A 21309-nucleotide genomic window follows, 5' to 3' on the forward strand; every position below is an offset into this window, starting at 1 on the left:
CTTAATACGAATTGTAATTTCAAATTGATCATTATAGCAAGTTCTTTCTAAGTGTAACAGTAATTTCAAATAAGAATGCAATTAACCAAGTTGGTAAAAACCATACTTCCTTACCTGTCTGTTCAAATCTGTAGCAAATTAGCGAAAAGCTATTATTTATCCCAAAAGAAAAAGGAAAATACAGTAATTTCAAATTGATCATTATAGCAAGTTTTCTTTCTAAGTGTAACAAAGTGTTCATCACCTAAGTTATCTTAAGTAATTGATTCTTTCAAATAAAATTGAATAAATTATAAGGTATATATATATATAGAGATGGAATGCACTCTTCCATTTTGTAAATACGCAAAGTGAGTTAATTAACGCAAAGCCAAAATACGCCCTCATATGAGGGAATTTCAATTGTCTCGAGCAAAACCTACATACACAATCACAGGGAAGGGAAATGAAATATTTTGGCATCAAATATCCAATTAACATCTTTAAACCTGTCAAACCTAATCGGAAAGAAGAAAACAGGATCCTCCCCCAATGAAAATGTATATTATGATACAATCCAGACAAAATAGATGTCGAATGCTCGTGCATATAGAATTTTCATTATTTTCATTTTGCATCATATGCGAGACATTTTAAACTCGCATATTAACAAATGTTCTCATTCAAATAAAAAGAAAAACCCAAAATCCTAATTGTATATCTACCTCTCCAGCCAAACTCTAAAAAAATGTTGACATAGCAGCTTTTCATCTCTACTCATATTTAGTAGTTTGCTGCCACCAATGCCATGTGCTCAATGAGATCCAAAACTCGGTTGCTGTCAATGAGGGAAAAAGTAAGTTTACCTTCAGTTATCCACAAGCTGGACACCACCAGAAAGGCTTGTGTCTAAATGTGCCTAAGGTGCAAAGCAATTGAGTGTGAAAAAAAAGATGTTTTTACCTGTATCCCCATTCATTGTCATACCACGTAACAAGCTTCATAAAGGACTTACTAAGGCCTATACCAGCCTTTGCATCAAATATACTTGACCTGGAACAACAGAAATTGATTAAGGTTAAGCCCTTAAAAATGCAGTCTTATTTCGAGAACACTTCACCATTACACAAATTTTATTCACCAACTTAAAGAAGCTAGTCTAAGTTAAATGATAATATCAAATTGTAATTAGTTTTAATGTTGATTAAACTAGTTTCAATTATTACTTTATTGTTTCTTAACCTACTTAGTGTTCACCATCATACAGGTTATAAGTGTAATGCAAGTATATTTTTGTTACTTATGCACCATTTTATGTAATATGTTTATGTACGCAATGCATTGATTGATTTGCCATTTCCCAAGTGTCAATTGAAGCTTGATGTATGGTCATCATCAACCAAAATATAAAACAAAAATAGTCCTATAAATTTAAACATGACTGATAAAACTTTATGTAACAGCTTTCATCATAAAACAAAATTAAGAAGAATGCAGCAGAGAAAAATTATACCTCGAGTCGCCAACAAAATCGTTGGACACAACATCTTCATCTGTGAATCCAAGAATGCCTTTAAGTGGTCCCTCTGATGCATACCTTTTTGAAAGATCAAAAATCATACGTAACAATCTTAATGATTTAACATAGGGCATGGCTGGACATGCATAGATCAATTCTCTTAACAATAGCACAAAAACTAGATATTTTACACAAACATACTTTACGGCTGCTTTGACATCTTCATAGGAAGCACTCTTCTCAAGTCGACAAGTTAAATCCACAACTGAAACATTAGGAGTAGGAACACGGAACGCCATTCCAGTAAGCTTTCCATTAAGTTCTGGCAGAACTTTTCCGACAGCCTACAATTTCCAACACAAAATCAAACTGGTATCTCTAAAAACAAATAAAATGAGACTAAAATCTAAAACTTTAAAATGAAAAACAACAAATATCATATAAAAATTTATATGAATTTAGGCCCAGAAATCTACCTTTGCAGCACCAGTTGAACTAGGAATAATGTTTTGTCCAGCTCCACGACCTCCTCTCCAATCCTTCATTGAAGGGCCATCAACAGTCTTCTGTGTTGCTGAACATTACAAAAAAATAACTATTTACCAACCCCATAAAATGAAGAGAGAAACAGCACAAAAATCTAAGCAACACACTGACATGGTAAAAAAGGATACCTGTAGTTGCATGTACAGTTGTCATTAGGCCTTCAAGAATACCAAATTCCTCATGAACAACCTAAACAAAGTATTTGGGAATTAGCATGAGATAGAGCTTTGACAAAAAAATTATTCCAGCAGGAAGTTTAAAAAGAAGATGCCATACCATTTTGTCAAAACGATAAAACACAATTAGTTATTGAATCCAAATTCTAAACCAGTTTGACAATTACACAGTATAATAAATCTGATTGATACAATGACGATGAAACTTTTAACATTTCCAAAGTAACAAAAGAAATATTTTCAAACAAGGAATGAAGTTAAAACAAACATAACATAATTAAGTTGTCAATTCAATGTAGAGCAATATGTGGAAAATACTAATCTTCAACTTGTTAACAGCAGTCGAACAAATTTATAGTAACGTGTTTAATATCACCAGAATGAGGGATATTAAAAAGGACCCAAAAAAAAAAAAAATTAACTTAACAGAGATGCTTCCTTGCAACTAATAATGATCACTACCCAATAATATTCATTAAAAAACCCAGAAATTTTAAAATCAAATTCTGCAGATGCAACCAAACCTTGGCAAGAGGAGCAAGACAATTAGTAGTACAGCTTGCATTGGAAACAATGTCCATATTTGGCTTGTATGTCTTCTCATTTACTCCAACCACGAACATGGGTGCATCAGCTGATGGAGCCGATATTACAACTTTCTTTGCACCACCCTACGAAATAAATTAAAACAAATCTCATGTTAACCATGCATGTTGTGAATGATAGAGAAAAAAATAAAAAAGGAAGAAAGAAAGCAAAAAAACTAAAAAATACCAACTTTTTTATGTGCCAAAGCCTTCTCAACTGTTGTGAAAACCCCAGAAGATTCGACAACATAATCAACACCATAATCACCCCAAGGGATGTCAGCCGGATCCCTGGAAAAAGAACAAAAAACTTTAGATTACAGTGTTTCAAAATGATTGAATAACTGATGCTGGCATTCACTTTTCCCTTCATGGTATGCCAGTAATAATTTTATATTTCCGTGCTGAAGTTTGCCAAACAATACCTTTTATTCAATACTTTAACCTGCTTCCCATTGATTTCCAAGGTGGAATCATCAATAACCCTGATGCCTCCCTTAAATATTCCATGAGTAGAATCATATTTAAACATGTAAGCCTGGATAAGAATAAATTCCAACAGTAAATTAACCCCGGATAAGAACAAAAGAATACATTTAAATTAAACCGATATTATTTGAAGAGGATTACCATTTAAATTAAACCAATATTATTTGAAGAGGATTACCATTTGAATAGAGGAAACTGGTTACTATACAGAACTATTAGCACTAGAGTTGGCAGTAAAAAAATCTAACCAAACCATTTTGATCTTAGAATATAATGACTGACAATTACATAAGTACATCATACGATGCTCATGACTAAAAATCCATTACCAATAACAATTACACAACCTTACCATGTACTTAGCATCAATAAAAGGATCATTCACTGCTACCACATCAATATCATCCCTAGAAGTTGCTACTCGTAGAACCAACCTTCCAATCCGACCAAAACCTGCTCAAGTTAAGCCCTTGTCAACAGATACTAATGACACACAACCCTTTAAAGGGTGAAATGCATTGTATTCGAAAATTATTCAACTACAAAGTCCTAGTTTAAGAGGTAGAAAGTAACACAAATGAAGAATCTGAGATCAGAAAAGCCTTACTTTATTTTCTAAGGTTTATAAAAGGCTCCTACATTATATATGAAGCATGTTTTCTTAGCAAATTAAATACACATGTCCACATTTCATATTCAATTGACATAGAACAACACCTTGACCAAACACTTGCAAACAACCCACAATTCATCCAATCTGCCAACTAACCAGCAACCTAACCAGTTTTTAACCATAAGGTGCTTTAAAATGTCATTCTCTCCAACAAATTTTTCTGCACCTGCCCCACCCCAATAAAACCCCAGTTAAAGTAATGTATCATGTATCAATTACCAAACAAGGTACACAGGAATACAAATTCCATTGCTAACTCTCAGTGTAAATTACGCAAGAATGCAAATTCCATAGCTAACTCTCAGTACATTATACCCACTATAAATAACACCATGAAATGAACCCAAATTTGATAGTAAACGTAGTCTAAAACAATGTGATGAATCCTCTAGGAGAAGACGTCCAAAGCTATTAGAAGGCACAAAAGGAAAGCAAGCACTCTTATCAGAAAAGCCTACTAAACTACTCATATGTATTCTATCAGTTACCACGTCAGTCTCCTATGGTTGGTTATTTGCAATTCAAGGATAAGATAGAGTAATGTTAAAGATGATAATCTGTCATCTCCTTTAATATAAACTGGCAGGATGGAAGTTTTTATATACAGAATTTCCCAAGGTCTAATTTTAATTGGTTTGGTTAAACTGTTTTAACTGCAAATACAGAATAAGGTGTTGACTGCGAAGAATAATGCTCTAAATCAAACAAATTGAACACATCCTTGATAAACTTACCATTTATCCCAACCTTTGTCTTTCCACGAGTCTGTGATTCTAAAAAGAAAAAATACGAATAAGTAAAAGACTGTGAGAAAATAATTCACACCACATTGCAACATGTTTTCTCTTCTTACTCTTAACTGTGGGTGGCAGTTCAGTGGCTGTTGCTTTGATGGGTTGGATTACCTTGGCATTACAACACCTAAATAACATGTGCCAATATTCATTTAGTCCGAGAAATGATTCCAAGAAATCCATAAAATTTAGAAATATTGAGTTACTCACTTTTTTGTAGAATATGATACACTTGGGACAGCCGTGCCAAATATGCTAGATTGCACTTTGGAAGAGTTCAGATTGCAATTGAAAGCACCGCAAGAGACCTGAAAAATAACTTGAACAAAATTAACTTTAGTATAAAGATATATGCAAATATACACACAGAGAGTGCTAATTCGAAGCTTGAATTAAATAAAGATAACATTAGACTATGAACAGCAAATTACGCTATAAACACAATTATATCGGCCAAATAAGTTCATAAAATACCACGTATCGCAATAAAAATTTTCAACTTTAACCATACAAAGCTTGGAAACAATCTTTTTAGTTTAGTGTTGTGATGGAATTTAAACATTTTCGAGCAAAAGACAGAAAAATTTCCATGGCATCTTTATTAAAGTACTTTAAAAATACTAAATAATAAATCTAAGGCTTATCTTTTACAAGAAAAAAATTTTTGGGCTCAAATCGATGCTCTTCATCCAGTGAAAAAAAAAAAAATGTAACAATCAAAGCCAAAATCCATCTATTCATATTATAATTTTTTAAGAAGATATAAAAAAATAATTAAAAAAAAGGCAAATCAGCGGTTCCAACTTTCAGAGGAAAAATCAATCAAAATCCAATATAAAACTAATTTTAAGTAATTCAACAATAAGGCTTAGTCAAGCTAAAGCATTTATCTTTTCTCCCAGAAATAATTGTTACACTAACGCATCCATTAAAAAAAAAAAAAGTTTTTTTTTTTTTTTTTCCTTTTCCAAAAAGACAAAGTAAAGGAGTTCAGCGATTCATTTCCTCAAAATATAATATAGAGAGATATATATACACAAACAAAGGAAACCAATAGAAGTGTGAATCTTGGAAGACATAAGAAATGGAATTTCTTGCTTTGAAAAAACGGTAAAGTAGGAGAAATGAAAAGGAGGAAGAAGATGAGAGAGAGAGAGAGAGAGAGAGAGAGAGAGAGAAGGTGGTGAAGTAGAGGACCTTGGAACGATCGGAGAAAGAGTGAGAGAGGTCGGAGCGTGAAGCTTCGACAAGAGAAGCTCCGACAGTAGATCTGAGCAAAGAAGAAAGGGCCATTGTTGAACCAAAAAGTTTTAACAACAACAACAACACCCACCTCCCTCTGCTTCTTCAAACCCTAAATATCAACCAAACCCCAACCCAATCAGTCTTCCGAACCCCCCTTTATATGCCTTTTAGGAGTTGGCACAGCCAAGAAATACCCCTCCTCCCTGAAATATTTAAACTTTAAAAAAAAAAAAAAATACTACTTTTGTTTTTATTTTTTACTATTTTGTTTTTTAATATACGAAAAGAAAAAAATAAATAATTAAAAATTTTCCAGCGGAGTTTCTTATGGAGTTGTGTCGCTATATCTCTGTGAAGAACTCTCTTCTTCGATCATAAAACAACTTCTTTTAAAACTCTGAAGCAAGCCTTTTGGGTAGGAATCCGGTGCCTTTTTCCACGTTTTCTATTTGTGGGCCCCAGATGATTAACGGCTGTGATCTGTGGGTTTTGGATGGTGGGTTGGGTGAGATGGACCGCAGGGGGTGATGGGTAGGTGGGTTTGTCGCGGCGTTAGTGAGAGTGTGACTCAGAAGATTTTCACGGAGACACCGAGAGCCACGTGGGATGGTTGTGGGCCTTTTCTCGGTATCCTTGTCATGGGCTTTTTGGAGAATTAAAGATTTGGGGCTGGTCCTGCTGCCGACTTGCTGGTCGACCGGTCAACATTTTGGATCCTTTTTTCCCTACATTTCGTACAGTTCAGCTGCAAAGGTTGGGTTTAATTTTGGAAATTATTGATTATTGAAACTACTGAATAGAAACGTTCTAAAATAAAATTATCACGTAATCTAACCCAAATGCAATTCTTTTTTATATATTTGTAAATTATAGATTTAATAATTTAACAACTCAATCTGGATGGCAATTAATTGTATACTCTTCTTCTTCTTCTTTTTTTTTTTTTTTTTTGATAAATTAGAAATCTATTATATTATTGTTTATACACTCTTAAAACATTTTTATGTATCTTCTTTTGCCAGTCATGAATTGGATGCTATTGATTAAGAATGATGATTTTTTGCCAAAGGGAAATCAAAAGTTGTATTTAATTATTTATGTGTGTGTATGAATGTAAAATCTGAATGTAAAATCTGAATGTATCCAGTACAATCAAAAGTTGTATTAAATGTAAAATCTGAAAAATCAGTCGTATTCAGGTCTAGGTATAGATTTTAAACAATACAAAGTGCTGAGTGATCATCTATGAAAAGGTACTGATTATTTTATTTAATTGAGGTTTTATTTTCCCTTAAAGCAATTATGATTAGGCAGAAAAAATAATGAATTTAGATACCAATTGATGCACGCAAACTATACAAAATGATTTTTTTATAATAAAAAAAAGAAAAAAAAAGAAAAGAAAAATCTAATACTAGTTCATTACTTATGGACGGGTCTTTGTAACGTTTTTTGAATGACACTATACAAGCACATGCCTTTTGACGGTCCAAAAAGGCAATCGATTGAGGCTAACTAAAAGGACAATTATATTTTTTAATTATTATTTAGTATTGAATTGGCAACTCTTTGTACTAGCATCTAATCAACTGTGAAATTAATAATGTAGTAATATCACGATCATACTACTGTGTTTTTTTTTTTCTTTATTTTTTAATATTAGAAGTTGAGGGATTTACGCTCAGATTGTTGTTTATGAACATAATGGTTTTTAGTATTAGATTATCCCCTTCTTTTTTATTACTTTTAAAAGACATACGCATATTAGGATGAATCAATGAAACGACATACGCATATTAGGATGAATCAGTGAAACTGATGTCATGCGCTTATAGATATATAATTTTTTATAAAAGGAAAAAAAAAATGTATAATCAAAATGTATGCGTTCTTAATGTTATGTTATGTCTATTTTGAGCTTGCTACATAAGACCAATTAATTAATTAAAGAACAACCATTTCCCTATCAAAACATAAAAAAACAGCAGCCTTTTCATGGCATACTATTGAATAAAAATTTCAAGTTGGATCATAAAAAACTTCTTAAATATAGGGAATTAATATATATAAAGTTAATGGGTTAACAATAATAGTAGAATATAGTAGAGAAATATCTTATAATAATTACTCCACATCATTTTACATGATGCGATGTTAAAATTTTATGTACAGTGATGACATATAAGAAAACTAATTAAATAACATAAAAAAATATATACTAATTTGTAGGGTAAACATATTTTTTGGTCTAAATATTAGAATTAACTTTTATTTCACCAATTAGACCTGGCAATTTGGATCGGCGATACGATTCGAAAACGACACGGAATAAATGGATTTGGATTTATTATAAATGGGTTCGGATCATAATCAGGTCAATCCGTTTAACACGATTATTAATCGTGTCATTTTCGGGTTGACCTGTTTAACTCGAAATTGATCCGTTACGATCCATTTATTAAACGTGTCAGTTTTAATCCGATACGATTATATACCTATTACAACCCATTTAAATTTAATTTTAAATTAATATTTTATCACTAATATAATATTTAATAACTAAAAAATATTATAAATTAAAAATTTTATAAAAATAATTTTCTATTACTAATTTTTTAAAAACAAAAAATACATCTTTAATAAAACAAAAACATAAAAATAAAAAAAATAAAAAAAATTTCGGATTAATAGGTTAATTTTCAGATTAACGGGTTAATAGGTTAGTTTTCGGGTTAATAGGTCAATTTCAGATTAACGGGTTAATAGATCAACACGACCCATTAAAATAATCGTGTTAAACGGATCGTATCGTGTTGACCTATTTATAAACAAGTCGGGTTAGTGTTTTAGTTACCTGACACGATTAATAAATGGGTCGTATTCGGGTTAGGCATTTTTGACACGATTATTAAACGAATTGACACGAACACGATTCACCAATACAAATTGCCAGGTATACCACTGCGACTACTTAAATTGAAGAACAGGACTAAAAATATAAGTCGACCAGATTATAATCTATTTTTAAAATCTAATAAGCTATATATACATATATATATATATATGTTGTAATTTGTTTGAATGTTAAAAAAAAAAATGGGACGGGTGGCGAAATGAGAGGTAATATGAATTGATAACCGGAGAGAAAAGAGAGGGAGTCCAAAGATGTTGGCGATGTGATAGGGAAGTAGAGACGGTCCGTTCAAGTAAATTGATTGATGAGTTTGGACTGTTTTTGGGAATTGGAGGCGAGCGTAAAGCCAACGCCATGTCAATGCGGGATGTGGCTTCGAGGTGACGTCGTTTTTACCAACACGAGGATGTTTGTTATTGTTAATGTTGATGTTAATAATATGTTATAGTAGCTGGGTGGGGAGCAACCAAAACCAACAACACGCCGCTATGCACGTGCTCTTCCTATACATTCTGGAACTCTTTAAATTGACAGATTCAATAACAAATCAGGTTACTCCACCTCCACCTCCACCTACCCCCTTTTTAGCTCTTCTCTATGCCTACTCCCACCCATAGTTAATTTACACACATTTTTTTTTTCATTTTTAAAAAATGAAAAATTTACATTTTATTTGAAATTTAAAATATAAAAATTGTTTTCATATTAACATTTTTAAGTTGTAAATCGAACATTACACCAAATTAATATTCTTCCCTATTTTGCTTGTTTTAATCACTTTTATTTATTTATTTTGGGTTGCAATATCTAGGTGATTTGGTAGCGTATGAAAAATGTGCTAATATTAATTGTTCATGAATTGTTTTTTTTTTTAATGAAAAATATAATACATTGTGTGAAAAATACTTGTACAAAATGAGTCATATTACAACAAAATTAAATATTGAATTTATGAAAATATAAATACAAGGCTTTGGAAGATATATCCGAATTAAGAAACATTAATTTGGTGAGACTCATTGTTACAGACAAAAGGACTTTACAAGATGAACTGTCTTTGTTTTCAAAGTCATCCCTAGTTTTATCTGTTTTTATACTTATTTTTTAACATTATATAAGTCTGTTTGTTATGTAATACAAAACTGCTTTATTTATTTTTAAATGTAATATTCATAAACAAATTGTTATTCTCAATATTTTCACATAACCAGATGAGAACTTAAATTATTATTATTCTTTTTAGGTATATATATTGGCTCTATATTGAAGAGAAAATGTCCGCATACGATATTATAATATTCACGGATTTTTGTTCTGTAAATTATCTTATCACATGAATTTGTCCCTACGTCTTGTCATTATTCATTATATATGTAGGTTGCTTTCATGTCTACTTTCATTCAATGTAATTTAAGAAAGACACAGAGAGAGAGAGAGAGAGAGAGAGAGAGAGAGAGAACCAGAATCAATGACCGATTGACACATGAATTGAGGGTGGTTTTTTTGTATGATCAGTCATCTAATTATTAAAACGAAGATTAAAAAAGCTCGCTTTTGAGATTCATATGAGCTACCAATTTACCAATAGCGATGTGGCCCGGAAGGTCACTTTTTTAAGGTTGATTTAAGCAATAGATTTTTAGATGACACATTAGGACGAACTAACTACCTTGAGGTAGGCTCGAAAAGGGAAGGTTTTACAACATAAATATGCTAATTAATTAGCCGAGGAAAATTTATCATGATAATAATTATACTTTAAACTCTTCAATAATCAAATTGTGGAAGAGACATTGCAACCTCTCACTACTCACTGGTAAGAAACTTTTCATTGTTTTCTATATTTTTATATATATAGTAGCATGTATTTTTTGAATTCTTAAACTCTTTGTCCTTGATCATTTCACTCAAAAAGACATCATTGATGCTATTATTATGACCTAGAAATTGATTAACATGGAAGATTAGAATCTAATTTTACCGTTTTCATTAGTATTTATGTCATGGAGCAAATAATGTAAACATTCATATCTAGTTTAAATTATTTTCCATATATATAATACATAAAAAGAATTAAACGATAAAAAAAATAAAAAATAATAGTTATGAGACACGTGTGGACATGATGGCATGCCAAGTGTCTGACACTGACAAAACATCTGCAACAAACCAATTCTAATCTGGCATTCTCATAGATTGCTTACAATGTGTCTCACCAAATTTCCCGGCAACAATGGTCCATACACAGTCTTCCTCCAATTAACAATATAATAACCAGATTTCATTTTTCTCTCTTTGTTTTTTCTTTTCTTTTTTTTTTTTTTTTCTCTCTCTCTCTCTCTCTGTGTCTAGAACCCATAATCAGCTCAGCTCCTCCTCTTCATCGCTTCCCTTTTATTTTTCTGGTAATACCCTTTCCTCATTAATTTAATCGTTGTACATTACATGTATATGTGTGTACAAATATGTTTATGTTACGTAATGTGATACTGTTTTTATGTGGATTTGTTCATTTGTTGGGGAAATGGGGAGGTTATATGAGATTCTGTTTATCTGGTTGAGATTTTGAAATTCAGGAGTAGGTGATTGGAGTACAAGAATTTGATAAGAAGGACCTGCACTTTGTTGCAGATAATTCAATGGAGATAGATAAATTTAGATTTTGAAAATAACAATTTGATTAGTCTGTGGAATTTGGTTCTGGGATTTTGGCTCTTGTGGAATTTTTGTTCAATTTCCAACTCTTTTTGTATGCAATGCCAGATGAGTTGGAATTTTATATAGTGCCAGGTGGGGATGGATTTGGGATCTATAGTTTTAATTCTAAGGCCTCATTTCCATGCAACCAAACACACAATTAGGCTGGCATGATAATAGTGGAAAAATGGAACAGATATTATCAATGTAAAAAATTTTCAAAATAAATTGCATTTTGTCTTATAGATAGATTAGTAAATTGTTCGATTAATTATGGAGAACTCTAATTTCAACAAATATATATATAGATGTATATATTTATCAAAAAGAAAACTTGTCTTACTGTAAATCAGAAACATTAAGGAAACCAGCTCAAGGTGATTCATAGATCCCAGTTTAGAGGCTAATGTCAATAAATATGGAAAGTGAAAAAGTGAAAACTTGCTCATATCTGTTCACTATATGACTTTTGGTTTTGGAATAGAGTTTTTAGCTTCAAATCTAGTATATTCTAGTTAATTACCAGGTAGTTGTTCTTCTTCTTCTTCTTCAAGGACAAGCAAGTCACACACTTTTGGTGAAGGCAGGATTTCTTTCTTCTTCCTTTTCTTTTTCTGTTCGTACAGAACAACAGAAGGTGAAGGCAGGATTTCATCTTTGGATCCCTACACTACCCAAGAGACTTTACCAATTTAAACCATCTTTTTTCAGTTTTGAAAACTTCATTTTCTTTTTTGGTGAATATTCAGTTTCCATAGGAAATAAGATTTGAGAGCTTGAATGCATTAGAGAAGCAACAGATGAAAAATGATATATGCTAAACTGAAAACTCACCTGATTTTAGCATTGATAGATTAAAAGCTCCAAACTATGCATCCAATCCTTATTCAATATGCTCCACCGAGTGTAGGAGTTGCAATGACCTGCAAGTTGTCCTTGATATGATATGATACATTGATTTCAAGATTTTTTTTTTTTTTAAACAGATATAAGGATAAAGATCCAACAACACTGATAGAATGGCTATCAGCTATAAATACTGGGATGACTGCGTTGATCCCCAGGACATGGAAGCATTGTGGAATACTCCGGAAGTGAGTGCTGAATGGTTAGATGCTGGAGAGACTAGAAAAAAGAAGGTTCACCTCTCACGTGATCCTGATGGACAGCCTTACTTGACGCAAACTGAGATGAAGGTTGAGCAGATATAATTACTTTGATGGAAATCTTGTTGTAGTACATTGCTCTTTAAAATTTTGAAATGTTTAAGCCTCTTGCTCTGCATTTTTTCTCTAGATACAAGTTTCCGAATGTGAAAAACTGCAATTGCTTTCGATCATGTTGTTTTATAAGCTGCATTATTTTGAATATATTTCCATGCTTTTGTATTTCTCTGAGTTTGGAACTCTTCATCTTTCTGTGTTTATTGATTTATAAGCCGCATTATTGTGAATATATTTCCATGCTTTTATATTTCTCTGAGTTTGGAACTCTTCATCTTTCTGTGTTTATCACCTTTTGATATTTTCTGATTCTTCTCCTAGTTTTGTCTGAGATTAAGCTCAATGCTTCTTATGTTGCAATCTAATCCGCTTTACATCCTATATATGTTTTTCAGGCTGTGGTTGATATAGTTCTCCGCAGGCATTTTGGTTCAGAAATAGACCCTGTATGTCTTTCATGGATTATGATTTATTTTGGATGTTGCAATACTTCATCTTTGCAAGTAGCCATAGTGGTTTGTTTTGTGAAATGTTCAATATCCATATTCAATTTAAAATGTTTAAATTTAGCATCCTAATTAAATCACAGGCAATGATATGCGCTCTTGCCGAACTTGAAAGTGATAGACAGCCTCTTGCTACACGGTATAACAAGAAAATTAAGGAGACCACTGTTGGGATCATGCAGCTTTTACCAAAAACTGCCGAATGGTTGGTTAGGTATGTTAGTTGATTTTATTCTAAGCACTCTTTATACGGAGAAAGCTATGTTTGTTTACTACTTATCTTGGTGCACTGGAGTTATATGTGAACCTTGCTCGCAGAGATTTGCACTATCAGTCATATCAAGTAGAAGAGAATCCAGATATTCTGTTCAGGCCTTTCGTAAATGTGTATTTCGGTGCTGCCTATCTTAAGTGGTTATCAAACTTTGAGGAGAAGTAAGTTTACCATGTATAGATTAGGTGAGATTTGTCTTGCATACATGATTTATGTGATGCTGGTATGGTATATGTAGATCCTTTTGCTGCTTATTATATGGTTTTCATTCTTAGAGAGGATAAGACAGTTCAATCCACATTTCACATATTGTTTTTTTTCCCATTTTTTACCTCCCTGTGTATCCATACATATTTTCCAGGTGATTAACATGAAAACCATAACGAGTTCTAGTTGTCATGAGATACTAACTATATACTGTTTGTTTGCAGAGAGAGGAGTGAAGAGTTTGTCGTTAGGTCGTATAAAGGTGGTACAAAAAAGGCAATTCACAAATCAACTTTACCTTATTGGCAACGCTACCTTATGGTCAAGGACAGTCTTCCATTCAGGTGGTTGTTCCCTCTTCCTGATCATAATTTGGGATATATTTTGGCATTTCCAAAAGTTTTCTCAAAACCAAAACAAAGATACACTTCAAAATTATGTGGTTTTACTACTTTTTTTTTTTTTTTTTTGGTTGGTGAATTCAAAATTATGTGCTTTCAAGTGAATAGGTAGTTTCATTAAAATGTAACGTTGCCTTGTTGGAAAGGGTGGTGATTTTGAGGTCATGCTATGTTGTTTGGTGAGCATGAAACGAAGTCTCATTTTGTGAATTTTACTGAAGATGCATTAATTTCCATTTTGTCAAAATAATTAATTTTTGTTCGTTAAAGATGGAGTTTCTCTTCACGTATTTTAGTTTTGGATTTCAGTAAGGCAAGCAATCATGTACAAGATGCTCTGAAATATGTTCTGTTGAAACTTTTTTTTTTTATTTTTTTTTATGGCAATAAGTAAATGTGTTTCCATCAATCATTTTTCAGGTTGGGTGACAATATGAAGATTCTGTGAATCCATCAATATATATATATATATATATATATATTTTGCATAATCGTTGTTTCTGGCTCGATAACACCTTGTCCCATAAGACATGTATACATTCGTTTCCCAAAAATGATTACATATGATCATGTTTGTGCAGAAAACTTCTGCTAAATGAGGCTTCTGCTTCCGGTGCTGCTGCTGCTCCTCCTGTAACCTCTGCATCTCCTGTAACTTCTCCGGATTTGGCACCGAATTCACAAAAAGCAGGTTTTCTCTCTTATTTATAGTTGTAGAAACAAATCCATTTTTATTTATATAAGCACAGTTTTCCATGATGCTAGTTGACTGAGTTCGGAGTGCATGATTTTTTTTTTTTTTTCCTTTTCCCCTTCCCTTTCGGGTGATAATTCTGTATTGAATGCCACCATTGTGATGAAAATATAAATCATATAGAGAGACAGCCTTTCAGCATAATCAGTCCAGTTTGAACTAGTTCATCAATGCAGTTGATATGGATGAGATACTATAATGAAAACTACGATGTCTTGTTCAATTATTCTTCGTTTTCATCTGTCCTTTTTTCATCTTAGCCATACAATATCATCAGGAGATTTAATCGTTGTGAGAGTTTCTTTAAAATTGGAATTTACATTTCCTTCTCCCTTCATATCCTTAGTCATGTTTGATTCCATTAGGTGTTGTTTACACATACTGGGACTCAAGAGCTTCTCCTGAGCACATGGAGGATATGTGGAACCATCCTGAAGTCCTTAAAGAATGGAGCAAATGTGGAGAGAAACGGGGAAAAGTCCGCTTCTCCCATGATGAAAAGAAGAGACCATATCTGTCTCGGGTAGAACTGAAGGTACAAACTTTAGAATAACAATCTTTCTCGTTGTTGGCTGTCGGTCTAGTTTTATACTGCATTTTCTTGCTTTTTCTCTTCATATTTCTAGTTTTCTTGCTTTCAATCAATATAGTTCTGTCTGCTTCTCCTATTTCTGTCATTCTTAAAATGGTGATTGTCCATTCTAAATGGGACAATTAGTTTGATTTTTCTTCTAAAAGTATCCGTACTATTGCAATCAAGATGGATCTAAAGAAGACAAACAGAGTTATATAGATAATTTGAACTTGTTCACTGAAATTTGTAGCAACAATAAGGTTGAATAGAATTATTGATATTGATATTTCCAACCTTTGGTTGTAGCTATTCATCAGCTATTTGCGAGTAGTTTCTTTTCGTCTGAAAACTTGTGTATTTCTGTTTTTGATGTTCATGATTTTTGCTTCTCCAGGCAGTTGCAGAAATCATACTTTTCAGGCACTTTAGTACATATAAAGTTCAACCAGTAAGTAAATCATTTATATGACTTCTGCAAATCAATATTGTCTAGTGACCAATACTTTCTTAAGGAATATAAATATACGTATGTACATTGATATGAATGAATGCATACTCTTCTTACATTTATACCAAGCTTGGTTCTCACATTTCTCTATTTTCTTCCTTTCTTTCTTTGCCTTGTTGTTTCATCATTCGTCTTTTCCTGAGACTGATTTGGAGCACAGACAATTCTTTGTGCTCTTGCAGAGGTTGTGAGCATGCGCTTCGTGAATGGGGTTGGACCACGAGCTGGAATTATGGGACTCGATTATTCAACTGTTTTATGGCTTTACACGTATGTCAAGTAGATAATGAAGATCAACTATCTTGCTAAACAGTTTACAATCCATCTTAAAGTCTTGATTTTCTAGCATGTCTAGAATATACTTGTTTTCTCATTCTGTTTAGAGGAAATCCTCACAAAATCAGCAAACTTAATTTCCACTTGTAGATTTCCATGATTAAAGATTTATTATGCAGGACAAGAGAATCAATTTGTTTACTGAACATCTATCTTACCCTCATTCACCATATGTTAAGAGGCATCATTTCATTGGCATTATAGAACAAAATAGCCTAAAATGCTATTAACCGGCCAGTATTGATACATTTGGTTGAACAATGTTCTCTTTTGTAGGGAGTTGGGATTCAGGGCTTTTAAAGTTGATTCTGTCGATGATCTAACGAAGCCATTTCTGTCCATGTACTTCGGTGCAGCATATTTCTTATGGCTATCGCAATACGAAGGGAGGTAGGTTTTATTCTCCAAAAAAAAAAAAAAAAAAAAAAAAAAAAAAAAGGCAATATGATCTGTTTGTTTTTTCATGTTGTTTTTGAGTCTTTTTGGTATATCCAGGGAAAGAGCTCCACAGTTCATTGTTCAAGCTTATATAGTAGGGCCAAAGAATGTGAATTTCCAAGAGAAAGGTCCAATGTGGCTCAAGTTTGAGGAAGCCTTGAGCAATTATGGTGAAACAAAGAAGTATGCATTTACAATACCATCTCAATTATGAACCAAATTACATCAAAATTCTATTTGTATTTTTTTTTTTTTTTGGCTGATTGTTTTTGTTACAATCTCTATAGGGATCAAGGGAGCTGCTTCATCATGTAAGAAGAAAAATAGCACACCCTCAAACCAGCCGTCAATTCTTCATTTTGCGTTGTCCTGTATCATCGAAAAATTTTCCAACAAACTGAAATGAATTTTTATGAATATTGTTGTTATATAGAAATGTTATGTTTTTCTTTTGTGAAATGTATTAGATGAATGAATTTTTTTTATTTTTTAATAGTGCTTTACTTATTAATTTTTTGACATTATTACGGAAAATATACAAAAGTAATTACTGGCGCTTCACTTAAGCCATCAGGATAAATGAGTTGCATGAACACATAGTATTTCATTTAAACAGAGGATCAGTTGCAAATATTTTGAACTCAGTTGTAGTGAAAGTTTTTTTTTTTTTTTTAACTAATTAAATTAATTGAACTCAAAATTTTTTTGTTGGACTGACCAACCAAAATATAGATTTGATTCATATTAATATTATATAGTACATGATTGTTGGAAACTGTAGGGGAAATGAGAATATATTGTTGATAAATACTTATATAAGCAATGTTATATATACGCATTGACTACGTGCTGTCTATATGTTTTTAAGATCAATCAACCATATAAATCTGTTTTCAAAATCACAAACTACACATTTTTTTTAATCCAAATTATTTTTTTTTTCTCGTTTAAATGTAAAATAGAAGTACATTTTATCAAATATTCATGGCGAATTCTGGCTGAAAAAAGAGATATTAAAACCAAAATCAATTGATGGATTTTGGTAGTTATCGTGCTTAAATCTATCAATTACCTTAAAGCTTAAGCAAGATATTAAAGAAATCGATTTGGTGAAAAAGTCGGTACAACCAATAATAATGAGGTCATTTAAAGCATAAGAATGGTTAGGGAAAAAAAAAAAAAAAAAAAAAAAAAGAAGCCATGATCGGAATTTGTATTAATTATAAAAACATAAATACATGCATTAATCAATATGGATATACTTTTAAGATGTGAAGATTTGGTTTTGAATTCTTAAGGTTGTGCAATTTAAGCAAATAAAAAAAGCAGATTTGGTTTTGAATTCTTAAGGTTGTGCAATTTAAGCAAAGAAAAAAGGCTTTTATTTTAAACTCCCATTATTTATTATAAATTGGATTCTAGTTTGTAGGAGGTTATCATCATCTTCTCACTAAGAAAAATAGACATGGATAACACAAAGTTCATTGGTTTCATGATTTTGTTCTTGTCTCTCTTGGTTTCTAGTAAGTCTTCTATCCTTGTATTTATCAAAACAAGAAAGAATTAGACTAGTCATAGGTAATGTAAGCCAATCAACTTCTTTAATTACAAGCAGCTTTTAAATTCCCTTATAAAAATTAAAATTTGATTTTTCTTCATGGATAAACCAAATGGGGGTTAACTCATTGAAAAAAAGTGGTATTCTATATATATATATATATATTATCAACTTTATGTAGAGTGAACCAAATCTTTCAATTCAAATGGAGTTTTTAACTTTTTTTCATTCTAGAATTATGTTATACTGATGAGGAATAATTTATAAAGCCAACAAGAAAGAAAACACAATTAGTTGATTATTAATATTAGACAAGTAATTAATTGATGTTAATTAACAATTAACTAGCTAATGACAGAAGAAGAGAAGGTGGTGGGGAATATTATTAACATTGGTGAAGATGAATACTGTGAGTCGCCGAGCATGGAATTCAGAGGAGTGTGTATTTCTGACACCAACTGCGGTGCTGTTTGCCGGACGGAAGGTTTTGATTCCGGCCGCTGCCGAGGTTTCCTCCTCTTGAACCGACGATGTATTTGCATTAAGCCCTGTGATTGATGGACGCAAGTGTTTCAAAAGCCATTGTTGAAACATATCAATAAAATTGTAGTTTTAGAACATAGTTAAAGTGAAAATATAAATTTTACTTATTTTTAAATCCATTGGGTTAATTTACAACATATATACCTTGAAGCTAGCATGGCTGTTTAATTTTCTTTTCTTTAACTACCTTAAATCAGAGTCATCTACCTAACATCTTTATCATCCCAAAATGCGCAGTGATAACTATGTTAAAATCAAGAACATTTTTTTACCTTGCAAGCAAAGAAAGAAGCCCAAAAACATTTGAGTAATGACAAATTAAATTCTGGCCCAAAATTTTCACCCAATTTGCAATAGCTTCTTAAGTTTACATATCCATTCAAATAAGCCATGCTCTGATGCAATCTATAACTGAAGAAAGAGCCAAATGAGACCCACCATTGGTCTGATATAGAGAGGAACAGACTCTCAATATCATCAATTTAAGGGGCCTATATTGACAATAAACTTAGTGTCATAATATCTTGAACAATTCTTAATCCATCCAAAATGCCTGTCCTTTGCAAATTAAATAAACCTTATCAACCAAATTAAGAAAGGAACAGATTAACATATTTGATTTAGACGTGTTGTTGCCAATTAGATCAATTTGCAAATTAAGAGAGAGAAAGGAAAAAATGTAATCAAGATTTGAATACTCTTTTGTATGAATGCTACAAAGTGGACAACTTAAACAGGAAACATTTACCTCAACTTCATCTATATATCCTATATAAAACAATACATATACAAAATCTACCAAAATATATCATAAACCAATAATTTTTCCAGCCTACAACAAATTATGTAGTTTCTTGGTATAAAACAGGATTATATGCAAAAGCCCATAGAAGACACTTTCCCTTTTATCTATTTGTCTCGGAAGGAAAATATTGACTATGTAATCAAGAAAAATGAACCACTAACAAAATGCTGGAATAATTCATTAAAGTCAATGCAAAAATCAACACTACTAACCCCTGCTCATGATTTTCCCGTCAATTCTTGCCGAGTACAAAATATAAATTTATTATCATGTACTTGTATCTAATTGATGGATAGTTATGACTTTGTATTTTCCATTCCAAGCATAATTAAATATTTGAAAACTCCAAGGGTGAATTTAATTGTATACCCCAACCCAAAAAAAAAGAAAAAAAAGAAAAAGAAAAATGTATTTGCTCTGTCCTGTTTGGTTGGCGACGAATTAAGGGATCCATCTAATTGACAGAAAAATAATTGAGATAATGATATTTACAAAGCAACATTAATGGTGATATATATTTTGATAAAATATAACATGGAGGTCAAACATCACCTCTATGCTGCATCAGCTTGTAGACGTTGACTAGTAAACAATTTATATTTCTATTAAAACTACATAACCCAACTCGGCACACACGTACACACCGAAAAAATAATAATAATAATAAATAAAGGCTCTGGTTAGTAAGTCTTAATCTAGTCCATATAATTTCTCAATTATTTCTTTTCTTTTTTTTAATAAAAAAAATCAATTTATGTTATAGTATATAAATCATTTTTGATCCATCTTCCATAAGCTTTTATATTTTTAAGAAAAATAGTTCCTTTTAACGTGACATATGGGGCTTCGTGCCCTGTTCTGCCCTGTTCTTATAAGCTTGAGAATCTAGTCCTATAATTTCTCAATTACTTGTTTTCTTTTTCTTTTTTTTTCTTTTTTTTTTTCCCCAAAAAAAAAGAAATTTATGTTAAAGTATATATATAATTTTGGATAGTGCTTTTTAACTTGACATACAGAGCTCCATGCCTTGTTCTGCCCGTTCTTATAAGCTTGAGCTTTTAAAAAGGAGCTAAATTAAGAATAAAAGTTGTCAATTTTCAAGTACAGGATTCCATCTTGTCTGTTCATCAAGAGGGGAAATATATACTTTACATAGTATATGGTATATATATATATATATATATACATTTTATGTAGTATATGGTATATATATATATGTGTGTGTGTGTGTGTGTGTGTGTGTGAGACATCATGCAATGCGAAACACCACTTGCTAAAATCGGTCTTCATACCATGGCCAAACCAGCTTAACAAAAGCTGTACTTTTGGAATTTGGATTAATGTTTCATTAATAAAATAATGACAAAAAATTAAAAGCATAAGCTGTTTATAATTAAACTATTTTTTCAATTATCAAAGTCCAGGTAAACATAATTAAGCTGTATATTCGATTTCGTTATCAAATCCGGCCACCAGAATAAAGCCACAAAAAAATATGATTAAAGAAATAGCTTTCCCACAAGAACAGACTTACAGATAGAGAAAAAAAACATTGGTATCATC

The 21309-nt window shown here is 31.8% G+C and overlaps 2 protein-coding genes across 3 annotated transcripts; one reads left to right on the forward strand and one right to left on the reverse strand.

Annotated features, from left to right (window-relative positions):
- Positions 1 to 437: 437 nt before the first annotated feature.
- Positions 438 to 6362, reverse strand: LOC107412780 (glyceraldehyde-3-phosphate dehydrogenase GAPCP2, chloroplastic). The gene is made up of 14 exons (XM_016020601.4): positions 5961 to 6362; positions 4974 to 5071; positions 4823 to 4890; positions 4704 to 4742; positions 3649 to 3749; positions 3233 to 3345; positions 2999 to 3098; positions 2745 to 2891; positions 2173 to 2233; positions 1975 to 2072; positions 1700 to 1842; positions 1493 to 1576; positions 943 to 1032; positions 438 to 817 (listed from the first exon to the last, which is right to left on the reverse strand). The coding sequence occupies exons 1-14, from the start codon at positions 6054 to 6056 to the stop codon at positions 763 to 765; spliced, it is 1293 nt and encodes a 430-aa protein (XP_015876087.2). The 5' UTR covers positions 6057 to 6362; the 3' UTR covers positions 438 to 762.
- Positions 6363 to 11119: 4757 nt separating this feature from the next.
- LOC107412838 (uncharacterized) lies at positions 11120 to 17292 on the forward strand. 2 transcript variants are annotated; one of them, XM_016020655.4, is made up of 13 exons: positions 11120 to 11327; positions 12606 to 12815; positions 13238 to 13288; positions 13432 to 13562; positions 13667 to 13783; positions 14054 to 14173; positions 14812 to 14921; positions 15350 to 15519; positions 15953 to 16006; positions 16227 to 16336; positions 16679 to 16792; positions 16898 to 17023; positions 17128 to 17292. In XM_016020655.4, exons 2-13 carry the CDS (start codon positions 12639 to 12641, stop codon positions 17153 to 17155), a joined length of 1308 nt encoding a protein of 435 aa, XP_015876141.2. In that variant the 5' UTR covers positions 11120 to 11327; positions 12606 to 12638; the 3' UTR covers positions 17156 to 17292. The 2 variants fall into 2 exon arrangements, with proteins under 2 accessions (XP_015876141.2, XP_024927858.2); XM_025072090.3 differs by lacking the exon at positions 13667 to 13783.
- Positions 17293 to 21309: the final 4017 nt, after the last annotated feature.

Source organism: Ziziphus jujuba, chromosome 8 (assembly GCF_031755915.1).
Source record: "Ziziphus jujuba cultivar Dongzao chromosome 8, ASM3175591v1".
NCBI lineage: Eukaryota > Viridiplantae > Streptophyta > Magnoliopsida > Rosales > Rhamnaceae > Ziziphus > Ziziphus jujuba.